This window comes from Dipodomys merriami, unplaced genomic scaffold (assembly GCF_024711535.1).
Source record: "Dipodomys merriami isolate MVZ:Mamm:240054 unplaced genomic scaffold, mDipMer1.0.p SCAF_24, whole genome shotgun sequence".
Taxonomy (NCBI): domain Eukaryota; kingdom Metazoa; phylum Chordata; class Mammalia; order Rodentia; family Heteromyidae; genus Dipodomys; species Dipodomys merriami.
The window spans coordinates 7,557,697-7,580,416 of NW_027203826.1; the positions used below are offsets into that span (position 1 = coordinate 7,557,697).

Consider the following 22,720-nt stretch of genomic DNA (forward strand, 5'->3'; position numbering starts at 1 on the left):
ATGTGTTTTGGCCAATAAATCTAAATTTATTTTGTAGTAGTCACTTTTCTTAATGGAAGTGTTTTCCAGATGTTGCCCAAGTCTAGTTGTCTGGGCCCTGTTCCAATAAATGAGGAAAGCTTGATTTCATAGGTTGTCACTGTTGATTTTGTCTAACCTTTAGACTAATTGGTTCATCCCAACCTAATTGCACTGGTATATAAGACCTCCAGGACATTGGAGAAATTCATCTGTCCATTTGTGGGTAAGTGTCCTAGTCAATGAGCTACGTAGAATTAAATGAATTTGTATTCCTTGTGTTTATAAAAGATTTATAAGGAAAGTAATTGGAAAAAATGTTTGAGAGAATAAGATTTATGCAATACACCTGTTAAAAGCCTACAGTAAACTTATATTGAGAGTTAAAGGAAAGTTGGAACAATAATTTTGCTATGCTTCTTAAATTTTATTGCGGCTGGTTATTTTTTCCCCTGAGGCAGGATTTAAACCTTGCAGTGTAAGTACTAGTTATACTTTGAATAGAGTTTTAAGATAAATCTGTTTGCCATTTTGGAGAGTCTTCTAAAGTCTTAAATTGGTTAATAATATGAATAAGGTGATTTGATGATTGCTCTGCATAAGATTAAATATAATGGTCAAATATGTTCTCTGGAATTCGAGCTTATTACTTTTTAGTTTTGTGTCCGGAATGAAATGGTTTCAACATTACATTGAAAGTCACTGGAACAGTGTGAATAGCACACACACATCACTCTGGTGAGAGAAAGAAGCAGTTTTCTGATACTTTCGTTTGATTTCCAGCAAGGGTGCAGTACCTCAAGACAACCATGGCGTGGAAACTACTTCCCATTTGCTTCCTGCTGATGCTTTCTGCTTCCTTGATTGAACAAGTTTCATCTCAAGGTACCTGAGCCACCCAAACCACTTTCATTGCACAGTGATTGGCCAGTTTGGATTTTTGTAACAGGAAATAGGCTTCTAAAAATTTTCTATGTGTTTGAGTTTAATACTGTTCACTGTGGAAATTAAAATATATGTAACATACTTATAAATGATGATGAATTTTCACCTTTTCTTCCTGTATTATGAAATCTTTCCAGAAGTTTTGAGCTTTTGTGTACAACAATTTTGGTACTGTTCTATGGTTTTTCCCAAAAGTTAAAAAAAATTCAGCTATTCCCATGATATAAGTGTGCTAGGGCTATGTAATATCATCAGAGTAACTGGAAAGTTATATTTAAATAGCATATTTTGGTATATATGTTTCCAAATAAATATCACTAAGCTTTCTTCTAAATAAATTATTGAGAAACAACTTATTTTGACAACAGGTAGACATAGAAATCTTATAATGAGCATTTATAAGGTTTCAAAAAGAATTTTATTTATTTGAAGCATTCTTTTATAAGAGCTATTCTTCTGGATAGAGGCTTGCACAGATATAAAATCATTTTCTATTATGATATTGTGCTATTCACAATGTTCCCTAGAGTAGTTCTAGTTAAATAATTCTTGATTTTCATTTTTGGACAATATATATTATGTGTAACATTAAAAATACAAAAGAATCTGGGCAGCAGGGGCTCACACCTGTAATCCTAGCTACTCAGGAGCCTGAGATCTGAGGATCACAGTTGGAAGCCAGCCAGGCAGGAAAGTCTGTGAGACACTTATTTCCAATTAACCACCAAAAAAGCCTAACATGGAGCTGTGGATAAAGCGGTAGCATGCTAGTCTTGAGAGAAAACAAACAAACAAACAAAAACCCTCAAGGACAGTGCTCAGGCCCTGAGTTCAAGCCTCTAGGACCAGCACAAAAAAAAACTTGCAAAGAAGAAATACACTGTAAAATTGAAAAAGTGTCTCATGAGATTTAGATTGAAATTATCTTTTGTTATTCAAAAAGTGAATGAACGAAAATCAAGCCTCATTGATTATTACAGAGGTTATATCACTCAAGTAGACATTTAGGATTAAAAAAAAAAAGTCCCTGAAGTTTTAATGAAAGTGGAAGATGAGAGATGACCACCAACAGAGGCACAGTGGCGGATTACTCAGATAAAAAAGGACAGGAAAACACAGGAAGCAAATCTAACTATTTAATTAGCACTGAGGGTTATTCTTGTATCTCTAGTCCTTTCCTCGCTCCCCTAGGGTATTTTGTAACGCACAACACAGAGGATGTCCCCTAAACCATATTCTCCTCTCTGGTACAATTGCTTATTCTCTGAAAGTTTTGCACTGCTAGCAATAAGAACAAAGCAATAAGAACAAAGCAAATTATCTATGAAAAAAGACATTTTTTTCAGTTTTGGAAGTCAGTGCATTTCAGAAATCTGACAAATATAAAAGGATAAACTTTTGATGTTGTTTTGTCTGCTTCTCTTGCCTTCTCAACCTATTCATGTTCCTTTTCTTTATATATAATATATGTATCTATATACATACACTATATATGCATTTTTGTATGTATTGTGCACATATGTATGTATGCATGCAAGTTTTTCTGAAAGTTATCCTGCTCGTTAATGTTTTATTTTTCATATTAAGACTTTAACTTTCCTGGATTCTCTTCTTTTGAGATTTTTTTCAGTGTATTTCAACATCCGTTTATGGATTTAGGACATTGCACCTGCCAATTTCTATTCCAGAGATGGATTCCAAGGTTACATTCCTGTGGTTATCTCTCAGGGAGGCTTTTCAGATTGTTTTCCAGAGGAGGCCTAGAAATATTTGAAGATAATTATGCCTTCACCATTGCTCATCTGCCTAGAACCCTTCAAGTTCATGACCTCCATGCCCAGATGTGTTTTTGAAGGGTTCTTGAGAGTGCTATCAAGCAGGAGAGCACACAGTAAAGACTGAGCTGGCATAAGCAGCTTCCTTTAAACTCATCATTGAGAATAAAAGGCAATGAAACTGGATAGAAAAAAAAACCCTCAGGTTTTATAATGAGGTAGATAAGAGTTCCAATTCTGGATGGGCTGCTTACTTAGAATGGTCCTATAATTTATTATCCAAATCAGGACACTTGTGTCAAGTGTAACTGGATCAGTAGAAGTAATTAATAAGTAGTAAATTGATCTGTATATCACATACAATGGAACCCGTAACTAGCTGTGTAACACTGAGCAAACTATTAAACATTTGCTTGGGTTATTTTTTAATATCTAAAAAAAATGTTACTAATACTTTCCTGGAAATATCATCACAAGTAATAGAGACATTGTCTGAGTCAGTGCCTGGCACGGAGATGCTCAATAAATGGCACCTGGTAATCTGGTGATCATCATAGCAGCAGCAGCTGCCCCCTTCCCTCTGGGGAGGAGTTATTCATGGTAAAAAAAAAAAAAAAAAAAAAAAAACAGAAAAAGGAAAAACACTGATGTTAAAGGTGTGTTCATCTTCTCAATCTAGTGAAAAATAAAGTCAGATATGTATTTGGCCAATTATCTGCTAGGGCAACTGTCATTCACAACATTTTCCAATCAGCAAAATTCCCCTCTTCCCTGTCAATTGGCTTCGTCTCCCCTTATTCGAGATTTCCCTTTTATCAGTGGTTTGGCCCTGTTTACAGTAGTATTGTGTGATTTTAGATTTATCAAGCTGTGCAGGGAGATGTGGGGAAGGGTATTCTAGAGATGCCACCTGCAACTGTGATTATAACTGTCAACACTACATGGAGTGCTGCCCTGATTTCAAGAAAGTCTGCACCGTAGGTAAGTCCTGAAAGCTGGTGTCAACTCTGTCAGCGTCAATGTTCTGTGAGCTTCCCCGGGCTCTCCCTCCCCTGCCTTCATGCAGTACTGTTCTCCCCCTGTTTCACCTCCTTTGCTTAATACCTTTCTCTTCACTGGTGTAAATGTTGCAGTGCACTGTATCTAAGGATGGTATCAAAGCTTGTGATAACTGCGGGAGCCAGCTCTTGCCTACCTCCAAGGAAAATGTCCTGTCTAAATTGTTTAAATTGGGGAATGAATACTGTATCTGAGAAGTCATTCAGTAAAAATAATCCATAATCCTTTGCTAACAATTAGATATGTAATTGTGTAGTGATGAGGTCTCAAAAAAAGAAGAAAAAATCATGGCCTAGAACTCTCCTGTTTGCTCTAGTACTTAAAAGATACTTTAAAGATGAGTACTTGTTTTTATGATGAATTTCAATTAGTACCCCCAAAAGGCTGAATTTTAAGTAAGTATTTCACTTGAATATATTTTGGACCATTTTGCTATATTGACAAAGACAAATTTCACACTCATCTTTGAAAATTATAATTAAAAATGTATAAGTTATATCTGCTCTAGAATTTGCATTTAAAGATATCTAATATAGTATGGTGTAAAGTATGTGTTGAGTAAAGTAATTATTGTAAGTAAACCTGGGTAAGTCACTGTCTCTTCAAACAAAGCTTATTTAGCAATGAGCAGGCCTGTCTTTAAAAGAAAATTACTTGTGTGCCAGTACTCAGTGTGTGGGTGCTGTACCTTAGTCTTTTTTTTTTTTTTTTTTTTTTTTGGGTCCGGTCGTGGGGCTTGAACTCTGGGCCTGGGCGCTGTCCCTCAGCTCTTCAGCTCAAGGCTAGCACTCTACCACTTGAGCCACAGCGCCACTTCCGGCTTTTTTCTTTTTGCTTATGGGGTGCTGAGGAATCGAACCCAGGGCCTCAGGCATGCAAGGCAAGCTTTCTACCACTGAGCCACCTTCCCAGCCCACCTTAGTCTTCTCACTCAAGGCTGGCACTCTACTTCTTAAGCCACAACTCCACTTCCGGCTTTTTGGTAGTTAATTGGAGATAAGAATCTCACAAAATTCCCTGCCTGGGCTGGTTTTGAACCACAGGCCTCAGATTTCATCCTCCTGATTAGCTAGGATGTACTAGGCATGAGCTATGGGCACCCAGCAAGGCTGGTTTCTTTAATCCCATTGGATTAGGCTGAATATTTTCAACTTCACTCTGAGCCCACTTTGTCACAATAAAGGCCCTCTGCATTATAAATACTTTTTCTGCCTGAACAATACTCATTTGTATTAGGCAAGTTGGGGGGGGTTACTGTTGTTAAGATATGAAATTCAATCATTGTAAATGACCAATGGTGTGAGGAGAGAATGGAAAGAGTTCATATGCAGGGTAATCACTATTTAGACATTTCTCCATTTTCTATTGTCCATTAGTGTAAATGAGTCAGACAACACTGGGGTTTCTGTTTCTTTTGGTATCTTAAAGGCAAGGAATGGTTCCCTAATTCATTATAGTTCCTTGACTTGGGATATCTCTATTATGGACACCATCTTTCTTTCTTTTTTTTTTTTTTTTTTTGAACCGGATCATGTTCTTCAACTTTCAAATAAAAGGCTTAGAAATTACCTTTGAAATTGTAGCCAGCTGTCAGGTGGGAAATGGCCACCAAAAATGGATGTATGGCTTCATAACCAATAATCCATCTTGTTTGTTTTGCTCTGGGTAGAGCTTTCCTGTAAAGGCCGCTGCTTCGAGTCCTTTGCACGCGGAAGGGAGTGTGACTGTGACTCCCAGTGTAAGAAGTTTGGCAAGTGCTGTGCAGACTACGAGAACTTCTGTGAAGAACGTAAGCATGGCAAGATTCCCCCAGTGCTCCTCAGCACAGCCTGGTCTTTGTGCTCATTTTAACTCTGCTCATACCATCCAGCATGCGATACATCCCAAGACCTGATTGTACTAATATAGAAGCTATTTTATAATGTGTGTGTGTGTGTGTGTGTGTGTGTGTGTGTGTGTGTGTGTGTGTGTGTGTGTGTGTGTGCTGGTTCTGGGTCTTGAACTCAGGGCTTAGATGCTGTCCCTTAGCTTTTTCTGCTTGAGGGTGGCACTCTACCACTTGAATCCGTTCTTTTGGTGTTTAGAGATAAAAGACTCATGGGTTTTCTTGCCCCAGCTGGCCTCAAACTTGGAATCCTCAGATCTCAGACTCCTGAGTAGCTAGGATTGCTGGTGTGAGCCACTGGTGCCTGGTCTATTTTATAATTTCTTTGTCATGAAGATGAATAAAAGAAAAAAGCATCTTCTAAATGTACTCTTTATCTGATCTATGTAACGAATCCCTCAGTTTGCCACCTTTACAATACAACAAAAAAATGCATGAGAAAAAAGTGTCTTTTAAAAGGACCAATCAGGTTCCAGGAATACAAGAGATTGCTGGTTGAGTAACAGAGAGGTGGTTCAATTTGAGGTTTAATGGACAGTAATTAGCATACTTGATGTTTTGTTGTCACATCCTACTAGTACTGACTCCACTAAGCTCACTGTTTTTGAGCAGTACATGCTTTTTAGGCTCAGCATTTGAATCTATATTTAAGGCCAAATCCAACCACTTCTTTGAATAAGTGACTTTGTGAATTAGCATAAGTCAGTGAATTTACAGACAAATCTACTAAAATATTACTGTCAAGTATTTCTTCCTTCTCTTGAAGTCCTGTCTATGCAAAGCCAGTGTATGACAAGACCCCAAAGGGATAATTTCATTTAAAATTTTTCTCTCATGTAAGTCCTGAAGAAATACTCTAAGAGTCTGAACAAAACCTTCCAGATACTCAAAAAATTAAATATATTTTATTAATAGATTATTTTCTCTTACCAGTGCTTACTCTTCAATCCTACTTGGTTAAAATGAGATTGTTTCATGGAGGTAAAAATAAGTATGGCTTGCATAATCTTATCATTTTTGTTACATGAGGCTGAACCTCCTGCTTCTTTCAAATGACAGGGAAACAGTAGAAAACTGTTACTCAGCAGGGTTGAGAATGCTTCTTCACTGTCGATGTTTTATTGGTCCAAAAATAATGGAGACAACACCCTTATAATAAAAAACCCCTTAGATCTCAGCATTCCTGTGGCTGACAGAAGGGGGTATACATGTTTACTCATTACTCTGATTTGCTTGTTTTTGTTTGATTTTTTGGTATTATGGCCAAGACAAATTAAGTAAACCAAACTACAGTTTATTTTGTGAGGATATAGGTGGTGAGGGAAGCTGGTTAGAGCACTGAAGAGAGAACTGAAAGAATATCTTAAAGATCATATTTGATCAGGGCATAGGTAGGTCTTGCCCATAATCCAAGCTACTCAGGGCACTGAGATCTGAGGATCTCATTTGGAAGCTAGCCCAGGAAGAAAAATTTGTGAGAAACTCTCATCTCTGACCACCAAAAGGTCAGAAATAGGGCTGTGGCTCAAGTGGTGGAGTGCTAGCCATGAATGAAAAGCTAATGGGTAGTGTGAGGCCCTGAATTCCAGCCCCAGGATCAGGACGCACGTGCGCGCACACACACGAAAGAATGGAAGGAAGGAAGAGAAATAAAGAAAGAGAGAGAGAGAGAGAGAGAGAGAGAGAGAGAGAGAGAGAGAGAGAGAGAGAGAGAGAGAGAGAGAGAGAGGAAGGAAGGAAGGAAGGAAGGAAGGAAGGAAGAAAGAAAGAGAAAAAGAAAGAAAGAAAGAAAGAAAGAAAGAAAGAAAGAAAGAAAGAAAGAAAGAAAGAAAGAAAGAAAGAGAAAGAAAGAAGAGAAAGAGAGAAAGCAAGCAAGCATATACTTGGGGTTTAGGGAGAATTCAGTGAAATCAATTAATGAAGGCACTAAGGTAACTTCAGTTACAGAATTTATGAGGTTTGTCACACTGTTTACCTGTCTAAGCATCATAACATTGAGGAGTCACAGCAGCTAAGTGTGTCCAAATGTGGGTGAGGAAACAGCCTAGTAGGTTAACTGTTTGCCCCAAAACACTAACTAGTACATGACAGAACCATCTTGGTGTCATGAGGGAGTGGAGATGTTGCTAGGAACAGCAGGATTCATCGCAAGTCTTTTCTACTCAGAGAGTTCTCATTGCTCTCGGTTTTCATACCTTTCAGAAATCCTCTCCTTTCTTCTAGTTCCTACTGACCCCAAATATTCCATGTCTTTTCTTCCAGACATGAAAAGAAGTGAGGGATGGAGAGAAAAGAAGATATATATTAAGCCATTAAGTTGTTTCTCCTTGGGAAAGGCAATACATTTTGAGGAAAAGCACGTAGGCATAGGCGTAAACATTTCAGAATATTCATATAGAACTTTTAGAATAAAAACAAAGTAAATCGGTGATTTAAATTGAATGCATGATAGGAAAAATGTACTTCTCTTGTCAAGAAATGAGGTATTCTGTCATCCACATGTATACTTTTTATAATTGTACAAGGACATCCAATTGAATGAAGCTCATACTGTCATGTTTTGGGGCAGACAAATATTTTCAGAAATCTTGAATAATTTGAATAATAATTTGAATTTTCTCAGTTTGAAAATAAGGACATGGATTTTCAAGTGAAGTCTAGCTATTTTCACAAGATTGTAATGGTAGACACTTAGAAGCCTAAGACTGGGATTTAGGTCATTTGATTCCTGAGACTTTGTTTGCTGTCACAAATGACCAAAATTTGTGAATCAGTATTTGATAACAATATATCCTGTTAGCTGATTGGAGTTACTCATGTTGGGCAAGAGCCCTCCTGCAATGGCTCTTGCCACGATCTGTTCTCAAAACCAGATGCACCCATGTTCTCAGCACTGCAATGAATATAAACTGGATGTTAACTACCTGTCTTGCTTGGCCTCAGTGCATAACCCCACATCTCCACCACCTTCAAAGACTGCACCTCCGCCTCCAGAAGCATCTCAAACCATCAAATCCACCACCAAACGCTCACCCAAATCACCAAAAAAGAAGACTAAGAAAGTTGTAGAATCAGAGGAAATAACAGAAGGTAGGAAGATGTCAGATGTAACTACAGGAGATTTCTTAGATGAAATAACCTGTAGGAGGAATACACATCTGAGTATTCTGAACGGGTAATTTATGAGTCATCTAAGGCTCATTATAAATTTGTTCACTTGATTTAGGTTGAAGTTTAAACAAAGTATAAACCCTCAGGTTTTATAGTCTTTGTTACAAAAACCCAGCATGGACTATGTTGAAGTAATCAGAAGGGAAAAATTTTAGTGCAAAAACGAAAAAAAATATGAACTCACTTTTTTTTCTAGAGTAGGTTCAGTGACAAATTTTGGCAAATGTTAAGAGAAAATTACCTTACTAGTCTGTGTGATAATCTCAGAAGCCTGGCCTTTTAACAGTTAATCACATTCTCAATAAGATTTAAAAAAAAACAGCACTGATATTTGTAAATGAATTACCAGTAATTCTTTGTATGTTTGGACTGGCAGGTTTTTTTTCTTTACTTGCTGTTGGTGTGATGAAACTTTTTATTTGATTTATAGAACATTCTGTTTCTGAAAATCAAGAGTCCTCCTCCTCCTCTTCCTCTTCCTCTTCAAGTATTCGGAAAGTCAAGTCTTCCAAAAATTCAGCTGCTAATAGAGAATTACAGAAGAAACCCAAAGGTTTGAGCATTGATAAAGATCAAAGACTATATCAATGCCATGTTAACAATAACCTTTTCAAAGTACTATGTACTGGTAGGATGATTTGAGGATAGCACAATACTTGGGGGGGGGTCCTTTGTAAAAATCATGTTAGGTATTGCCAAATGAATACTCCTACAGGAAATTAATGGCAAGCAGCTAAGAAACCACTCTGGAAGATGCTGTAGCAGTGATTGAAACCACCTAATGGTGACTGTGGTGTTCGATTGTGACTTTTATCTGCCTAATCATCTGTGTCCTACCTCCCTCCTTCCATTCTCTGTCAGCTCTCATCTTCACTTTCCAGCTTAACAATTTACATAGTGCTTTAAGTGTTTTACATCTACCAATCCTTCTCAAAACCATCTATGGAAAGGCTAGATTATCCACACTTTATAGATCATCTTTATTTTGTAATAATTACTTATTACATCTGACTGATTTCTCTCTGGAAAGAACGTGCCAAAAAGTAGGCTATTGCCTTCTGAGAAGAAAGTCTTCTCTGTTCTGATCTTTATCATTCCCCAAATTCTAAAATGCATTCTTTTTCTCTAGGGAATACTGGAGTTTTGAAGAATTCTATTTCCTAGGTGGTTGTAGAAGCTGAAGCAGCCTCTTTAGCTAAACAGCCACATATTTAATCTTGGAATCATTCCAAGATCTTGCTCACAATCGAAGTACAATGCATGCTTGCCAAATCAAATTCATCTCAGAGCAGTGACCTTTAGATTTTCTAGTTCATCTACTGGGTAGCTGCTATGGGAAATCTTAAGTGAAGTTCTTTTACTGCCCAGACATCCAAATCGTCTATTCTCCCCAGAAGTGTCATTTACCTGGGCAGAGGAAAGAGAACAGCTAATAGCCCCTAGGTAAGGGAACAGGGGTAGCAAAAATCTTTTAATATGAAGGCTGACCCTCTGAGGCTTCTTTGGTAACTGAGATTGGGACTAGACTTCCAGGAAGAAAGAGCAATGAGGAATAAGGGGAAAGGGGCAGAGAAAAATGAAGTGTAAGGAACATTAATGGAAAGAAATTAATATCATCGATCACTTTGGTAGTTTCAAAGTTGCCCCTTGCTTCCTTCTAGCTATAATTATGCAGTGTTTTACTTGATTGATTTATTCCTTGTCTCATTCATTCGTTCTCAAAAGCAGTCCCCCAAAGACAGCTCAAGTATGTACCATTTTAAGATAAATTAATGGACATATTCAAGATTAGGAATTTGCCTAGAGACACACAACTACTCAGTGAAAAGGATGAAATCTTTGGGTCAGTGTTAAAGGCAAGAATTATCAAAGAAATTTAACAATATGTATTTTTTTCTCCCTAGCAAAAGACAAGAAAAGTCCTAAAAAAAACCCTAAGCCAGAACCACCAGTGGTAGATGATGCTGGAAGTGGACTGGACAATGGCGATTCCAAGCCCACCCCAACTCCCGCCGTTACTACTACCCCAGTGAAACCAGTAAATCCTAAACCCAGTCTTCCACCTAAGTCTGACGCACCCAAAGAGGCATCTTCCACAAACAATAAAGAGACAACAGTTACAACTAAAGAGAGTACGTCCACAAACAAACAGACTTCTACCAGTGCAAAAGAGAAGACTACTTCAGCTAAAGAGACACGAAGTGCAGAGAAATCATCTGAAGTTCCTGCGAAGCCTACACCCAAAGCTGAAATGACAACCAAAGCCCCTGATGTACCCGCCACCAAGGGGCCTGTACCCACTACCACCAAAGAACCAGCTCCAACTACCCCCAAGGAGCCTGCACCTACTACCACCAAAGAACCAGCACCCACCACCCCCAAGGAGCCTGCACCCACTACCACCAAAGAACCAGCTCCAACTACCCCCAAGGAGCCTGCACCTACTACCACCAAGAAACCAGCACCCACCACCCCCAAGGAGCCTGCATCCACTACCACCAAAGAACCAGCTCCAACTACCCCCAAGGAGCCTGTACCCACTACTACCAAAGAACCAGCTCCAACTACCCCCAAGGAGCCTGCACCCACTACCACTAAGGAACCAGCACCCACCACCCCCAAGGAGCCTGTACCCACTACCACCAAGGAACCAGCACCCACCACCCCTAAAGAGCCTGCACCCACTACTACCAAGGAACCAGCACCCACCACCCCTAAAGAGCCTGCACCCACTACCAAGGAACCAGCACCCACCACTTCTGAGAAGACTGTACCCACAACCACCAAAACACCAGCTCCCACCACCACCAAAGAGCCCCTATCTACCACCACCAGGGAACCTGTGCCCACCATCCCTGAGGAGCCTGCACCCACCACCCCTGCCAAGCCTGTCCCTACCACCCCTGAGAAGCTGGCACCTACCACTCCGGAGAAGCCTGTATCCACCCCCACCCCCACTACTCCCAGGAAACCTGTACCCACTACCCCTGAGAAACCTGCTCCAAGTTCTCCTAAGACACCAGCCCCAACCACCACCACAGAGCCTTCTACTACTCAGAAAAATCCCGAAGCAACTCCTGAATTTCCTGCAGATCCCACACCGAAGGCTCCTGACAATAGTCCCAAAGAGCCTGCAGTATTAACAACGAAATCTCCTGAGATGACAACAGTAGGTAAAGACAAGACAACAGAAAAAGACATACATACCACCCCTGCTACACCTAAGATGACAACTAAAGAGACAACCACAGAAGAAAAAACTACGGAATCCAAAACAACAAGCACAACCATGCAAGTAAAACCCACCGCTCCTCAAGATGCATCACTTAAAGTTACTACTCTTAAACCCAAAGTAACTACTGCAGCTGAAGAGACCATGAACAACCCTGAAGAAACAACTCCAGGATCAGAAGAGACAACTACTAATGCTAAGACAACTCCCAAACCCCAGAAACCAACAAAAGCGCCCAAGAAGCCTTCTACCAAAAAGCCAGCCAAAGCACCCAAAAAGCCCACTTCTCCCAAAAAGCCTAGCACTCCTAAAGTGAAGAAACCCAAGACGACACCAACTCCCCCAAAGATGACTTCAACGGTGTCTGAACTGAACCCTACCTCTGTAGCAGAAACCATGCTCCAAACCAGTCCTAGCCAAACTCCAAACTCAGACATGGCTGGCGTAAATCCAAACAACGAAGACGCCGATAGTGATGGTGTGGAAGCTGGAAACCCTCACCTGATTCCCAGTCCCCCTGTGCTAGCTCCTCTAGTCATTCCAGGCACTGATCACTTAGTGAGAGGTCCCAATCAAGACATTTACATCAATTCCATGACTTCAGGTAATGAGAATTAATCATTTTTACTTTTCAAATTGGCAATTGCTGAGCATGGTGATGCACACCTGTAATCCCTACTTGAGATTGTTGAGTTTAACTCGTCCCAACTACACAGCAAGTTCTAGGTCAGTTTGGGCTATATAGTGACACTGTTTTCAAAATTAAACAAAAAGCCAACAAACAGAGGGGGAAAAAACCCAACCAAAATTAGGTTAATTTGTATCTGAAGCAAAAGTGTCCTTGTTTGGTATCACTGTAGAGATACATCATCTAGATTTCTAATGTTATTTTCTGAAGTTTAACAGCTTCCCTGTTAGCAGAGGACTAATCACAGTAAATCTGTTTAGTCTTTAGAAAATTCAGTCAAAAGCTAGAATGTGTAATAAACAGATGGCATATAGAATGTAAAAATTCAGTTAGGAGTCTATCCTTAATAATATCCTTTTCCAAACCAACTCAAAAGCTAAGACAGACATGGGTTCAAATATCTCCCATGAATGAATGCTTAAATTATGTGAAGAGTAAGATATTCTGGCCCATTAGAATTTACAATTATTTTTATTGTGATACTTTTGAATAGTATCACATTTCTGAAATTCCACAACTGTCCTTCAAGAGCTTAAAAGTGTTAATAAGAAAGAACATACTTTTCTCTCTCTCTTTGGTATTAATCCATTGTTAATTGTTTTAGATGAGACCAATTTATGTAATGGTAAGCCAGTAGATGGACTGACTACTTTGCGCAATGGGACATTAGTTGCATTTCGAGGTGAGTTATGCACACACTTCTACTACTTTGTTTTGGTATTTATGTAAACAAAATTCATTGGAAAGTGCTAGTTTAGTTGCGTGTTGTAGAAAGGAATCTGAATGGTAAATCTACCTCAGCTGAGAATCTGCGAGCAATATTAGATAAACAAAATTAGACACAAATATAGCAAACAAAATAGGCCCTAAGCTGTATTTTTTTGTTTCCATTTAAAAGGTAGTGTAGTGTGCATTTCAATTCCACAAGTGGAATGACATCAAGATTTGTAAACCTGCCCTAATTTTCTTTGCAAATAACATCTCAATAGTGACGTGTACAAGTGTTAATACTCTGTGACAGGCAACCATTGGTTATTTCATGCCAATTCTGTGGACCCTGATAGTCTTCTTAGAACATAAAGAAACAAAACATACACACAGTAAAAGTTCACAAGATTTTAGTAGTCTTTAAGTCATAAACCTTTAATTCCAAAACATAAGGATGTGGAAATCGAGAGATAAGTGACTACAAAAATAATGCAGAGATAAGCTACAAAGCCAAAAGGTTTTCAAGCAAAACTAAGCAGCTAAAATATTTCAAAGATTTGCTACATTTCAGACTAAAGAAATATCTACTAAATATTCAAATAATCCCTTTTGGCCATACTTCATCAATACTTTTTTCTTTATAATAACCATAAAAGTTGTCTTCACCTTGATTTGATGATAGGTTTGAGTATTCAGTATTCAGGCTGACATGTCTTATTAAATTTTAGGTCATTATTTCTGGATGCTCAATCCGTTCAGGCCACCATCCCCACCTCGCAGAATCACTGAAGTTTGGGGTATTCCCTCCCCCATTGACACTGTTTTTACTAGATGCAACTGTGAAGGAAAAACTTTCTTCTTTAAGGTAACAAAAACCATTATGAGAAACCATCTTATAGTCATTGTAGTTTATTACAAATCTTAACCTCCAATCCTGACATGTCTTCATATTTTAACAAACTGTTCTACCATTAAATAACTTCAATGGTCTACTTATTCAAACATTTAAATTTGGAGTTCCCAAGCTTATTTTCCCCAAGCTGTTCACATAATTTTTCTTTTTATTATCAGGATTCTCAGTACTGGCGTTTCACTAATGACATAAAAGATGAAGGGTATCCCAAACCAATTGTGAAAGGATTTGGAGGACTAACTGGGAAAATAGTAGCAGCTCTTTCTGTAGCTAAGTACAAGAACAGGCCTGAATCTGTGTATTTTTTCAAGAGAGGTATGTGTTATGTACTTGACAAAATTGTAAGACTTGGTTTCTAGTCAATATTTTACCATTCAGTTTACTGTAAAAAATATCTTTAATGGCTGGAATCAAATGTTTGCAATGAAGAAAACAAAAATGGAGGGCACCTAAGAGGTCGATGTCTTGACAGGCATGTCAGTTTGTCGTAGTTTTCTGGTCATTTATGTAACGGATGTCATCACTTAAATTTTATATAGAACTATGCAATTTGTTAGTTATTTAACGTTTATTATCTTGGTAGGTCTTTATGAAAGATACAAAAGCAATTATTTATTTCCTTCATATTGTAAATGTTCTTTTAGTTTTTCTAGGATTAACATCACTTTTTATATTCTATGTGATTTTCTAATATATAACAGGGGGCAACATGCAGCAATACACTTATAAACAGGAACCTACCCAAAAATGCTCTGGAAGAAGACCTACTATAAATTATTCAGTCTATGGAGGAGCAGCACAGGTTAGGAGACGTCGCTTTGAACGGGCTATTGGACCTGCTCAGACACACACCATCAGAATTCACCTTTCACCTGTCAGAGTTTCTTACCAAGATAAAGGTAAATCATGTTTAAAATTCCTATCCATGAAAACAGTTGTAACTGTTTCTTAAACACTAAGCTGGGCACTGGTGGCTCAAGCCTGTTATCCTAGCTACTCAGGAGGCTGATTGTGGTTCAAAGCCAGCCCAGATAAGAAAGTCTGTGATACTCTTATCTCCAATTAGCCACCAGAAAACTGGAAATGGAGTTGTGGTTCATAGTGTTAAGAGTGCTAGCTTTGAGTAAAAAAGAGCTCAGAGACAGCACCGAGGCTCAAAACAAACAAAAACAAAACAACAAAACCAAAACAAATACTGACCAAATACTTTTAATAAGTTACATATCAGTTTGTTTTATTAACCAAGTATCAATTCTGTCTTTTCCTCTGTGGACAAAGCAAGCAGTTTATTCAAATTTGTTAATTATAATAAGTACTATTTCTCAAATACTTCTTATCAAAGCACTGCATACAGATCTGTAATGCTCAAAATTCTTAAAAGGTAGATATCAAGGCCTAGGAAGGTAGCTCAGTGGTAGAGTGTTTGCCTCACATGCATGAGGCCCCGGGCTCGATTCCTCACCACATAAGCAGAAAAAGCCAGAAGTGGTGCTGTGGCTCAAGTGGTAGAGCACTAGCCTTGAGCCCAAAAGCTGAGGGATAGCTCCCAGGCCCAGAGTTCAGTCCCCACGACCGACAAAAAAAAAAAGAAAAAAAAGAAAAGATAGATATCAGAGCTACGTGAGGGCAAAATCTGAGGTACTGAGATAAATAACTCACTTAAGGAGCAGAATATACAGGGAACAAAGCAAGATTAAAATGCAGCTATTACCAGGCCCTGTTGGCTCACACCTGTAATCCTAGCTTCTCAGGAGGATATCTTCAGATCATGGTTTCAAGCCAGCCTTGGCAGGAAAGTCTATGAGATTCTTTGTTTTTGGGTCCAGTCGTGGGGCCTGAACTCTGGGCCTGCATGCTGTCCCTCAGCTCTTCAGCTCAAGGCTAGTGTTCTATCACTTGAGCCACAGCGCCACTTCCGGTTTTTTTGTTTGTTTATGTGGTGCTGAGGAATCGAACCCAGGGCCTCAGGCATGCAAGACAAGCGCTCTACCACTGAGCCACTTTCCCAGCCCGTCTATGAGATTCTTATCTCAAACTCATCATCAAAAGCATGGTTTCTCTTATTTGTAATAATTAGAATGTGCCTATAAAAACTACAAGTAAATCCGATGGCTAGTAAAAGAAAAATAATTACACTTGGACATAATTAATTAAAAAGTATTCTAAGCATTCACAGTGAGAATGAAGGATATTCTTAGGAGAGGATCAAGAGTTCAATAGTGATGTGCATACGATCCTATAAAATGATGCTTATTGAAATGAACTCCCTGAAATGGAAACTTTATTTTTATTGTACTATTTGCAGTTATTTTGTTCTCCCATGAGTTTATTTCATTTTGTCACTATTTCTGTACCCTTCTTCTTGTATGTAAGTTTATCTGATTTGGGGAGGGGAAGGGGTAGCACAGAAATGGTGGGGTAAAGGGTGAACCAATTCAGCAGTGATACTCACTAGATTATATGTTGGAAATGAACTATACAACTTGGGGGAAAGGGGTCAGGAGGAGAAAAACTGGGAGAATATGAGGGAGGGAGTAACACAGTTCAAAAAGAAATGTACTCATTACTTGACCTAAGGAATGGTAACTCCTCTGTACATCATTTTTACAATAAAATTTAAACAAAAAAAGCCAGAAGTGGAACAGTGGCTCAAGTGGCTGAGTGTGAGCTTTGAGCAAAAAGGCTTAGAGATAGCACCCATCTCCTGATTTCAAGCATGAGGACCAGCACTACAAATAAACAGGACTGGGAAGGTGGCTTAGTGGTAGAGTGCTTGCCTTGCATGCATGAGACCCTGGGTTTGATTCCTCAGCTCCACATAAGCAGAAAAAGCCGGAAGTGGCACTGTGGCTCCAGTGGTAGAGCGCTAGCCTTGAGCTGAAGAGCTCAGTGACAGTGCCCAGGCGCAGAGGTCAGGCCCCATGACCAACAAAAAACAAAAACAAAAAACCCAAAAAAGCAACACCAAACCCCCAGCTATTTCTAGGACTGTAGACTGCTTCCCACTTCTTTTGACTAATTATTATTTTAAAATTATCTTAAAAGTAGTTGCACAAAGGAGTTTATGAGTACATCTTGTTTAAAGTCACTCCTTTCATCACATAGATGGCCTTTTAATTTGATATCTTCAATTCAAAATGTTACTTGCAGGCTTCCTCCACAATGAAGTTAAAGTGAATACAATGTGGAGAGGGTTTCCAAATGTGGTCACTACTGCTTTAACACTGCCCAACATTAGAAAACCTGATGGCTATGATTACTACGCCTTTTCTAAGGGTAAGTTATTAAGTAAAATCTTAGTACCTTTTCAAATTGATCTTACTTAATAAAGTATGAGTATAATTAAAGCAAAAGCATCAAGTATAAAATGGTTACTAAAGGTGAGATGCTCAAATCTAATCACTTAACTGCAGTGAATAATTGAGTTCAATTATAATGCAATTCCACTCACATTTTCATGAGATTATAAGCATCTGATTCCTTTGGTACAGGTACTGAACACTCATCACCTGTGGTACTAATAGATTACATAGTCCATATGGTGAGAAAGACACTGCTGAGAAACTAACTTTGCTAATAAAATTAGATTACCCAGGACACATTTTTCTTTGAAAAGCCCAGAAACATAACTGAATTTGCCTGATTCTGTAATGTTAAAGACAATGTATTTTTTAGAAAGGATCAATCTCAAGAAAATTGTATTTCAGAATAACTTTTTCTTAAGCATGTCAAAAAGGCAGAGAAGGTGTTGAAAGGTCAACTCATGAAGGCAATTCATTTTTTGTCAGAAAGTTCAAATGAATGAAACATTTGTGATATTAAAATGATCAACACTGAGTATGATAACACAAAATTTTTAGTTCAAATGTTTACTTTTTAATTAAAAAATTATTTTTCTTCCATTTAGATCAATACTATAACATCGATATTCCCAGTAGAACAGCAAGAGCAATTACTACTCGTTCTGGACAGACCCTCTCCAAAGTCTGGTATAACTGTCCTTAGATGGGTCAACAAAAGAAGAGGCATATTCTTCAAATGAAGAAAAGAACACTAAACATCGACACAGAGAAACATTTTATTAATAAAGAATGTTGAGATAAGCAAACCAATTTAAATACAAAAATGTTTTTCAACCTGATAATTATTACACTAAAACAGATTGGACAAACTTATTCACAGGAATTATATTTTACAGATCATTTAATTAATATTTCCTCTATTTATGCCTCCTCTTCCTCCCATTGCATGGCTTACACCTGTAGAAGAAAAAGCAATTATAAAAAAAGGGAATCATTTTTGATAATAAAAAAAAATCTAAGCATTATGGAATAAAACTATTAGATCCTCCATTTGTTCAATGGAATTCATTATAACAATATTTTTATATTACGAACATAATTTAAGTGGAACATTAGCAAACAAGTACTTTTCAGATATCTTATTTTGTACTAGCTATAACAAAGTCACAAGATATCGTTCGATCATTAAAAATATGCAACAATTTAATGTCCAGAGGCAGAGATGTTACAATGAACAAATAGCAACAATACTGGACTTTCCAGATCCCACTTGCGATTTAAGGAAGAAATATAAAAGTTAAGCTTATTTCATTATATGCCCTGAAGACATAAATCAGTGTATAATAGGCTTGATAGCAAGTATCATATGTTCGTATGTGTAACTATTTGATCCGTAGAACATTAAAAAAATAAATCGGAAGCTTAAGGATTAGAAAACACACCATTCATTTATTATTATGTCACCATACTCTATTATATCATCAGTATGTCAAAAATTTACCTCTCTGTCTGTTAAACTGACGACCACGGACACTTAATCTCAATGTTGTCTGAAGTTTTACCCGTCTGAAAGGCTTTGGCTGACTACTGCTTGTATCTAAGAAAAACATTAAGAAAAGTTAAAAAGAAGCAAATAAAAAAGCCAAGAAAGCAATTATGTGGCAAAACTAATCACTAAGTATAAGCAAAGTGTAGATCTGTCCATTTGTTCTCATAGACTCTTGCCTGGGCTGGCTTTGAACAGTGATCCTCAGATCTCAGCCACTGTTGCCTGGTTCATTTGATTTATAAAATATGAAAATTCAACCAACAAAAAAGGGTAAAAAGCAAAAACAAAGCTAAAAAAAACCCATAAAAATGCTTCATCTTTTTCATTCATTACACAACTAATTTAATAAAACTGTTGGTGACTAGGCATGTACTAGACATAATACTTGGGAGAACAATGGAAAAGATGGCACATATCCCACATTAAAATACAATGTAAGTCATACCTGAGTGCTTTATGGAACACCTCAAGTCTAATCACTAGCTAATTTTGATAGCTCAAATTTAAATATATGTTTTAAATCCATTTGACCTTGCAAACCATCACTTTTATCCTGAATCACTGAAATAGCTTAAAAAATTGCTAGTTTCTGTCTACTACAGCACCTTTTATATATTACAGCTGAATCAACATGTAGTATCATTATTCTAAAGCACCTTAATAGTTTCCTATAGCCAAGAAAACAAACCTAATGCAAAGATCTATGTCCTGTTAGTCTCTGTCCTTATCTGCTCTAGCCATAGTGGCCTCCTGGGTGACTTTGAACATATTAGGTACACTAGACTGGTTTATGAACAATTGATATTCCTCTAAACAAATACACAGCTTTGATATTATTCTTTCAGTTCTTTATTTATATGTCACTTTCGTGGTGACATTTTTGATGAACAGCCTGGTATATGACAGGAAATTGAAATTTGTTGACCAGATGAGTAAACTGCTCAGATGGGAAAAGAAGGGTGTATTGTTTCACATTATCAAACAAACCTAGACACTAGTGAATATCTATTAGAATCTTTCATGCAGTTCCATTAAGTTACTCAATATCTATTCTACTACTGAAGAAAGACAATTCTCACAGTATATCAGAATATACTGAGGAATGCAGAACCTCAGTAATTAATCATGATAACTACAATTTCTGAGCCTTCTATGTATGAAGCACTCAGTTCTACAATTTATATATGTATTACTTCTAATTCGGAGTACAGGATTTGATCTCTATTTCAGAGTACAATGTGATAATATTTAAGGTTCTAAGTTGTTAGAAGGTAGAAACAGGATCTTAATCTAAAGATATTGGTCAATAGGTTTACGTTTCACAGAAAAGCAGCTGAGAGGAAAAGAATATGATCTTGGGACAGCAAAGTTACATAACTGCTGAAAAGTACTGACTTAGCAGGTTTGTCACAAAATATGAAGGTTCCTAGTAATTTCAGACGTATTGCTACACAAGAATAAAAATGAAAACCAAAGTGGAAGATGGAGTACTAATTTCTTCAATAATAAAAGTGATGGGCTGGGAAGGTGGCTCAGTGGTAAAGCGCTTGCCTTGCATGCATGAGGCCCTGGGTTCAATTCCTCAGCACCACATAAGCAAAAAGAAAAAAAAAAAGCCGGAAATGGCGCTGTGGCTCAAGTGGTAGAGCGCTAGCCTTGAGCTGAAGAGCTGAGGGACAGCGCCCAGGCCCAGAGTTCAGGCCCACAACTGGAAACCCCCCCAAAAAAGTGACTACCTGCTTAAAAATTTTGATAAGCTAGCATATCTTATTTAAGAGTGCAGTCTCCCTCTGTATATCACCTTTAATAATAAAAAATAGAGAAAGAAAACACACACAAAAACAAGAAAAAATGGAGTCTCAAGGCCAAACTTCTTGTATTTGCATCCTGTTTGTCCATTATCTATAAGCTATTGGACCTAAAAAAATTCATTCAATTTTTCTATGCCATAATTTCTACATTTGTAAAATGATGATAGCTACCATACTGGGTTGCTGTGAGATTAAAAAAAAATATATATAAAGGGCAAGGAATACTTACTGAGTGTTCAATAAATGTTCATTGCTATTTTAAAAAATGTTGGAATAACATAGTCATCTTAAATCTGAGAAGCCAAAATCAGTAACACTATATTATCAGTAAATTCTAAATTCATCTTCAAGCAACTAAGCCCCTTCCCCTTAACTCTTTATATCTGATACCATATGGGATGGTAAAATGTATGAAAAATAAAATGCCACCACTACTCTGATTTGAAAATAGATGCTACCACTCCTTAGCATCCTTCCGAGTATGCTCATCCCCCACAACCTTTATAGCATCTCCTAAGGGAGCCTACGAAGTCTATAGTACATACATTAACATCCTTTGGAAGCATAAATGAACTATTCTTTTGTGAAGGATCATTTTCTGATTATCAGTGCTAGAATATTCCTTTAATAATGAGTTAACTACAAATCATGTTCCCTTTAATGGTAAAATAGTATTTTGAAATCAGGAAAAAGGAATTACCCATTTATTTCTCATGAGTGTCTTTGCAAACCAGTGTGAAGTATGAAAGTTGCATTGGAATAGGAACTTACCTACAGAAGAGCTAGAAGGAGGATCCTGGCTAGTAGAAGGGAGGTCTGACTCATCAGATGCCTGAACAGGTTCTTCTTCCTGCTGGCTATCAATCTCTAGGCCTGCTTCTGAACTAATACTAAGAAAATAAAAATGCATTAGAAATATGTAATTGTTCCCACAATTATCACTTAAACCTGATTTCCCTTGTAAGTAACTTTAGATACACACACACACCCACACCCCAAAAATGAACAAGAGGAAAAAAGCTCAAGCTGGCTTTGCCTCATTACTTTTCTCACCAGTTTTATTAGTTTTCATTTTCTCCATTGAGTTTTGGTTACCTTTTGATAAAGATGTTCACTGTCTGGACACTCGTTGCAACTAATTACCTAGATTTTTATTTTTATTTTTTTGGTCAGTGGTGGGATTTGAACTCTGGGCCTGAACATTGTCCCTGAGCTCTTCAGCTCAAGTTAAGCACTCTACCACTTGAGCCACAGTGCCACTTCTGGTTTTCTGGTGGTTAACTGGAGAAAAGTCTCACAGACTTTTATGCCTGGGCTGCTTTGAACTGCAATCCTCAGATCTCAGTCTCCTGAGTAGCTAAGATTACAGGCATTAGCCACTGGTACCTGGTCTTTATCTAGATTTTGATAAATTCCAATACAGCTTTTTAAGAAAGCAAGAACATCCAAAATGGATGAAGTGCCAGTCAACATTGTCACTATTGGAACAGACTGAGAGGTGTGCTCTGAAGCATAGGCTTATGCTTGTAATCATAGTTACTAAGGTACCTGAGATCTAAGGATTGTGCTTCAAAGACAGGTTTGGCAGGAAAGTCTGTGAGACTCTATCTCCAATTAACCACCAAGTGGAGCTATGGTTCAAGTGGTAGAGTGCCAGCCTTGAG

At 37.8% G+C, this 22,720-nt stretch overlaps 2 protein-coding genes across 4 annotated transcripts in view; one reads left to right on the plus strand and one right to left on the minus strand.

The window, feature by feature from the left end:
- Positions 1–801: 801 nt before the first annotated feature.
- Positions 802–18,744, plus strand: Prg4 (proteoglycan 4). Of its 2 annotated transcripts, XM_070034241.1 has the most exons (12): positions 802–903; positions 3,597–3,719; positions 5,467–5,586; positions 8,626–8,772; positions 9,284–9,406; positions 10,758–12,689; positions 13,378–13,455; positions 14,210–14,346; positions 14,553–14,709; positions 15,096–15,293; positions 17,545–17,670; positions 18,302–18,744. In XM_070034241.1, the coding sequence occupies exons 1-12, from the start codon at positions 828–830 to the stop codon at positions 18,397–18,399; spliced, it is 3,315 nt and encodes a 1,104-aa protein (XP_069890342.1). In that variant the 5' UTR covers positions 802–827; the 3' UTR covers positions 18,400–18,744. The 2 variants fall into 2 exon arrangements, with proteins under 2 accessions (XP_069890342.1, XP_069890343.1); XM_070034242.1 differs by lacking the exons at positions 8,626–8,772; positions 9,284–9,406.
- Tpr (translocated promoter region, nuclear basket protein) overlaps positions 18,455–22,720 on the minus strand; it is a 57,078-nt gene continuing 52,812 nt past the window's right edge. For both annotated transcript variants that reach the window (XM_070034240.1, XM_070034239.1), the window contains exons 50-52: positions 21,828–21,946; positions 19,198–19,293; positions 18,455–18,653 (exon numbers count right to left, since the gene is read on the minus strand). In XM_070034240.1, coding sequence (XP_069890341.1) covers positions 18,598–18,653; positions 19,198–19,293; positions 21,828–21,946 — 271 coding nt within the window. In that variant the 3' untranslated portion in view covers positions 18,455–18,597. The remainder of the gene's footprint in view (positions 18,654–19,197; positions 19,294–21,827; positions 21,947–22,720) is intronic.

Bases quoted from the DNA above. Each gene is read 5' to 3' on its own strand.
- Prg4 (XM_070034241.1), top strand. From the start codon at position 828: ATGGCGTGGAAACTACTTCCCATTTGCTTCCTGCTGATGCTTTCTGCT. The intron at 904-3,596 runs GTACCTGAGCCA...GTGTGATTTTAG, and splicing joins TGAACAAGTTTCATCTCAAG to ATTTATCAAGCTGTGCAGGG. The intron at 14,710-15,095 runs GTATGTGTTATG...AATATATAACAG, and splicing joins TGTGTATTTTTTCAAGAGAG to GGGGCAACATGCAGCAATAC.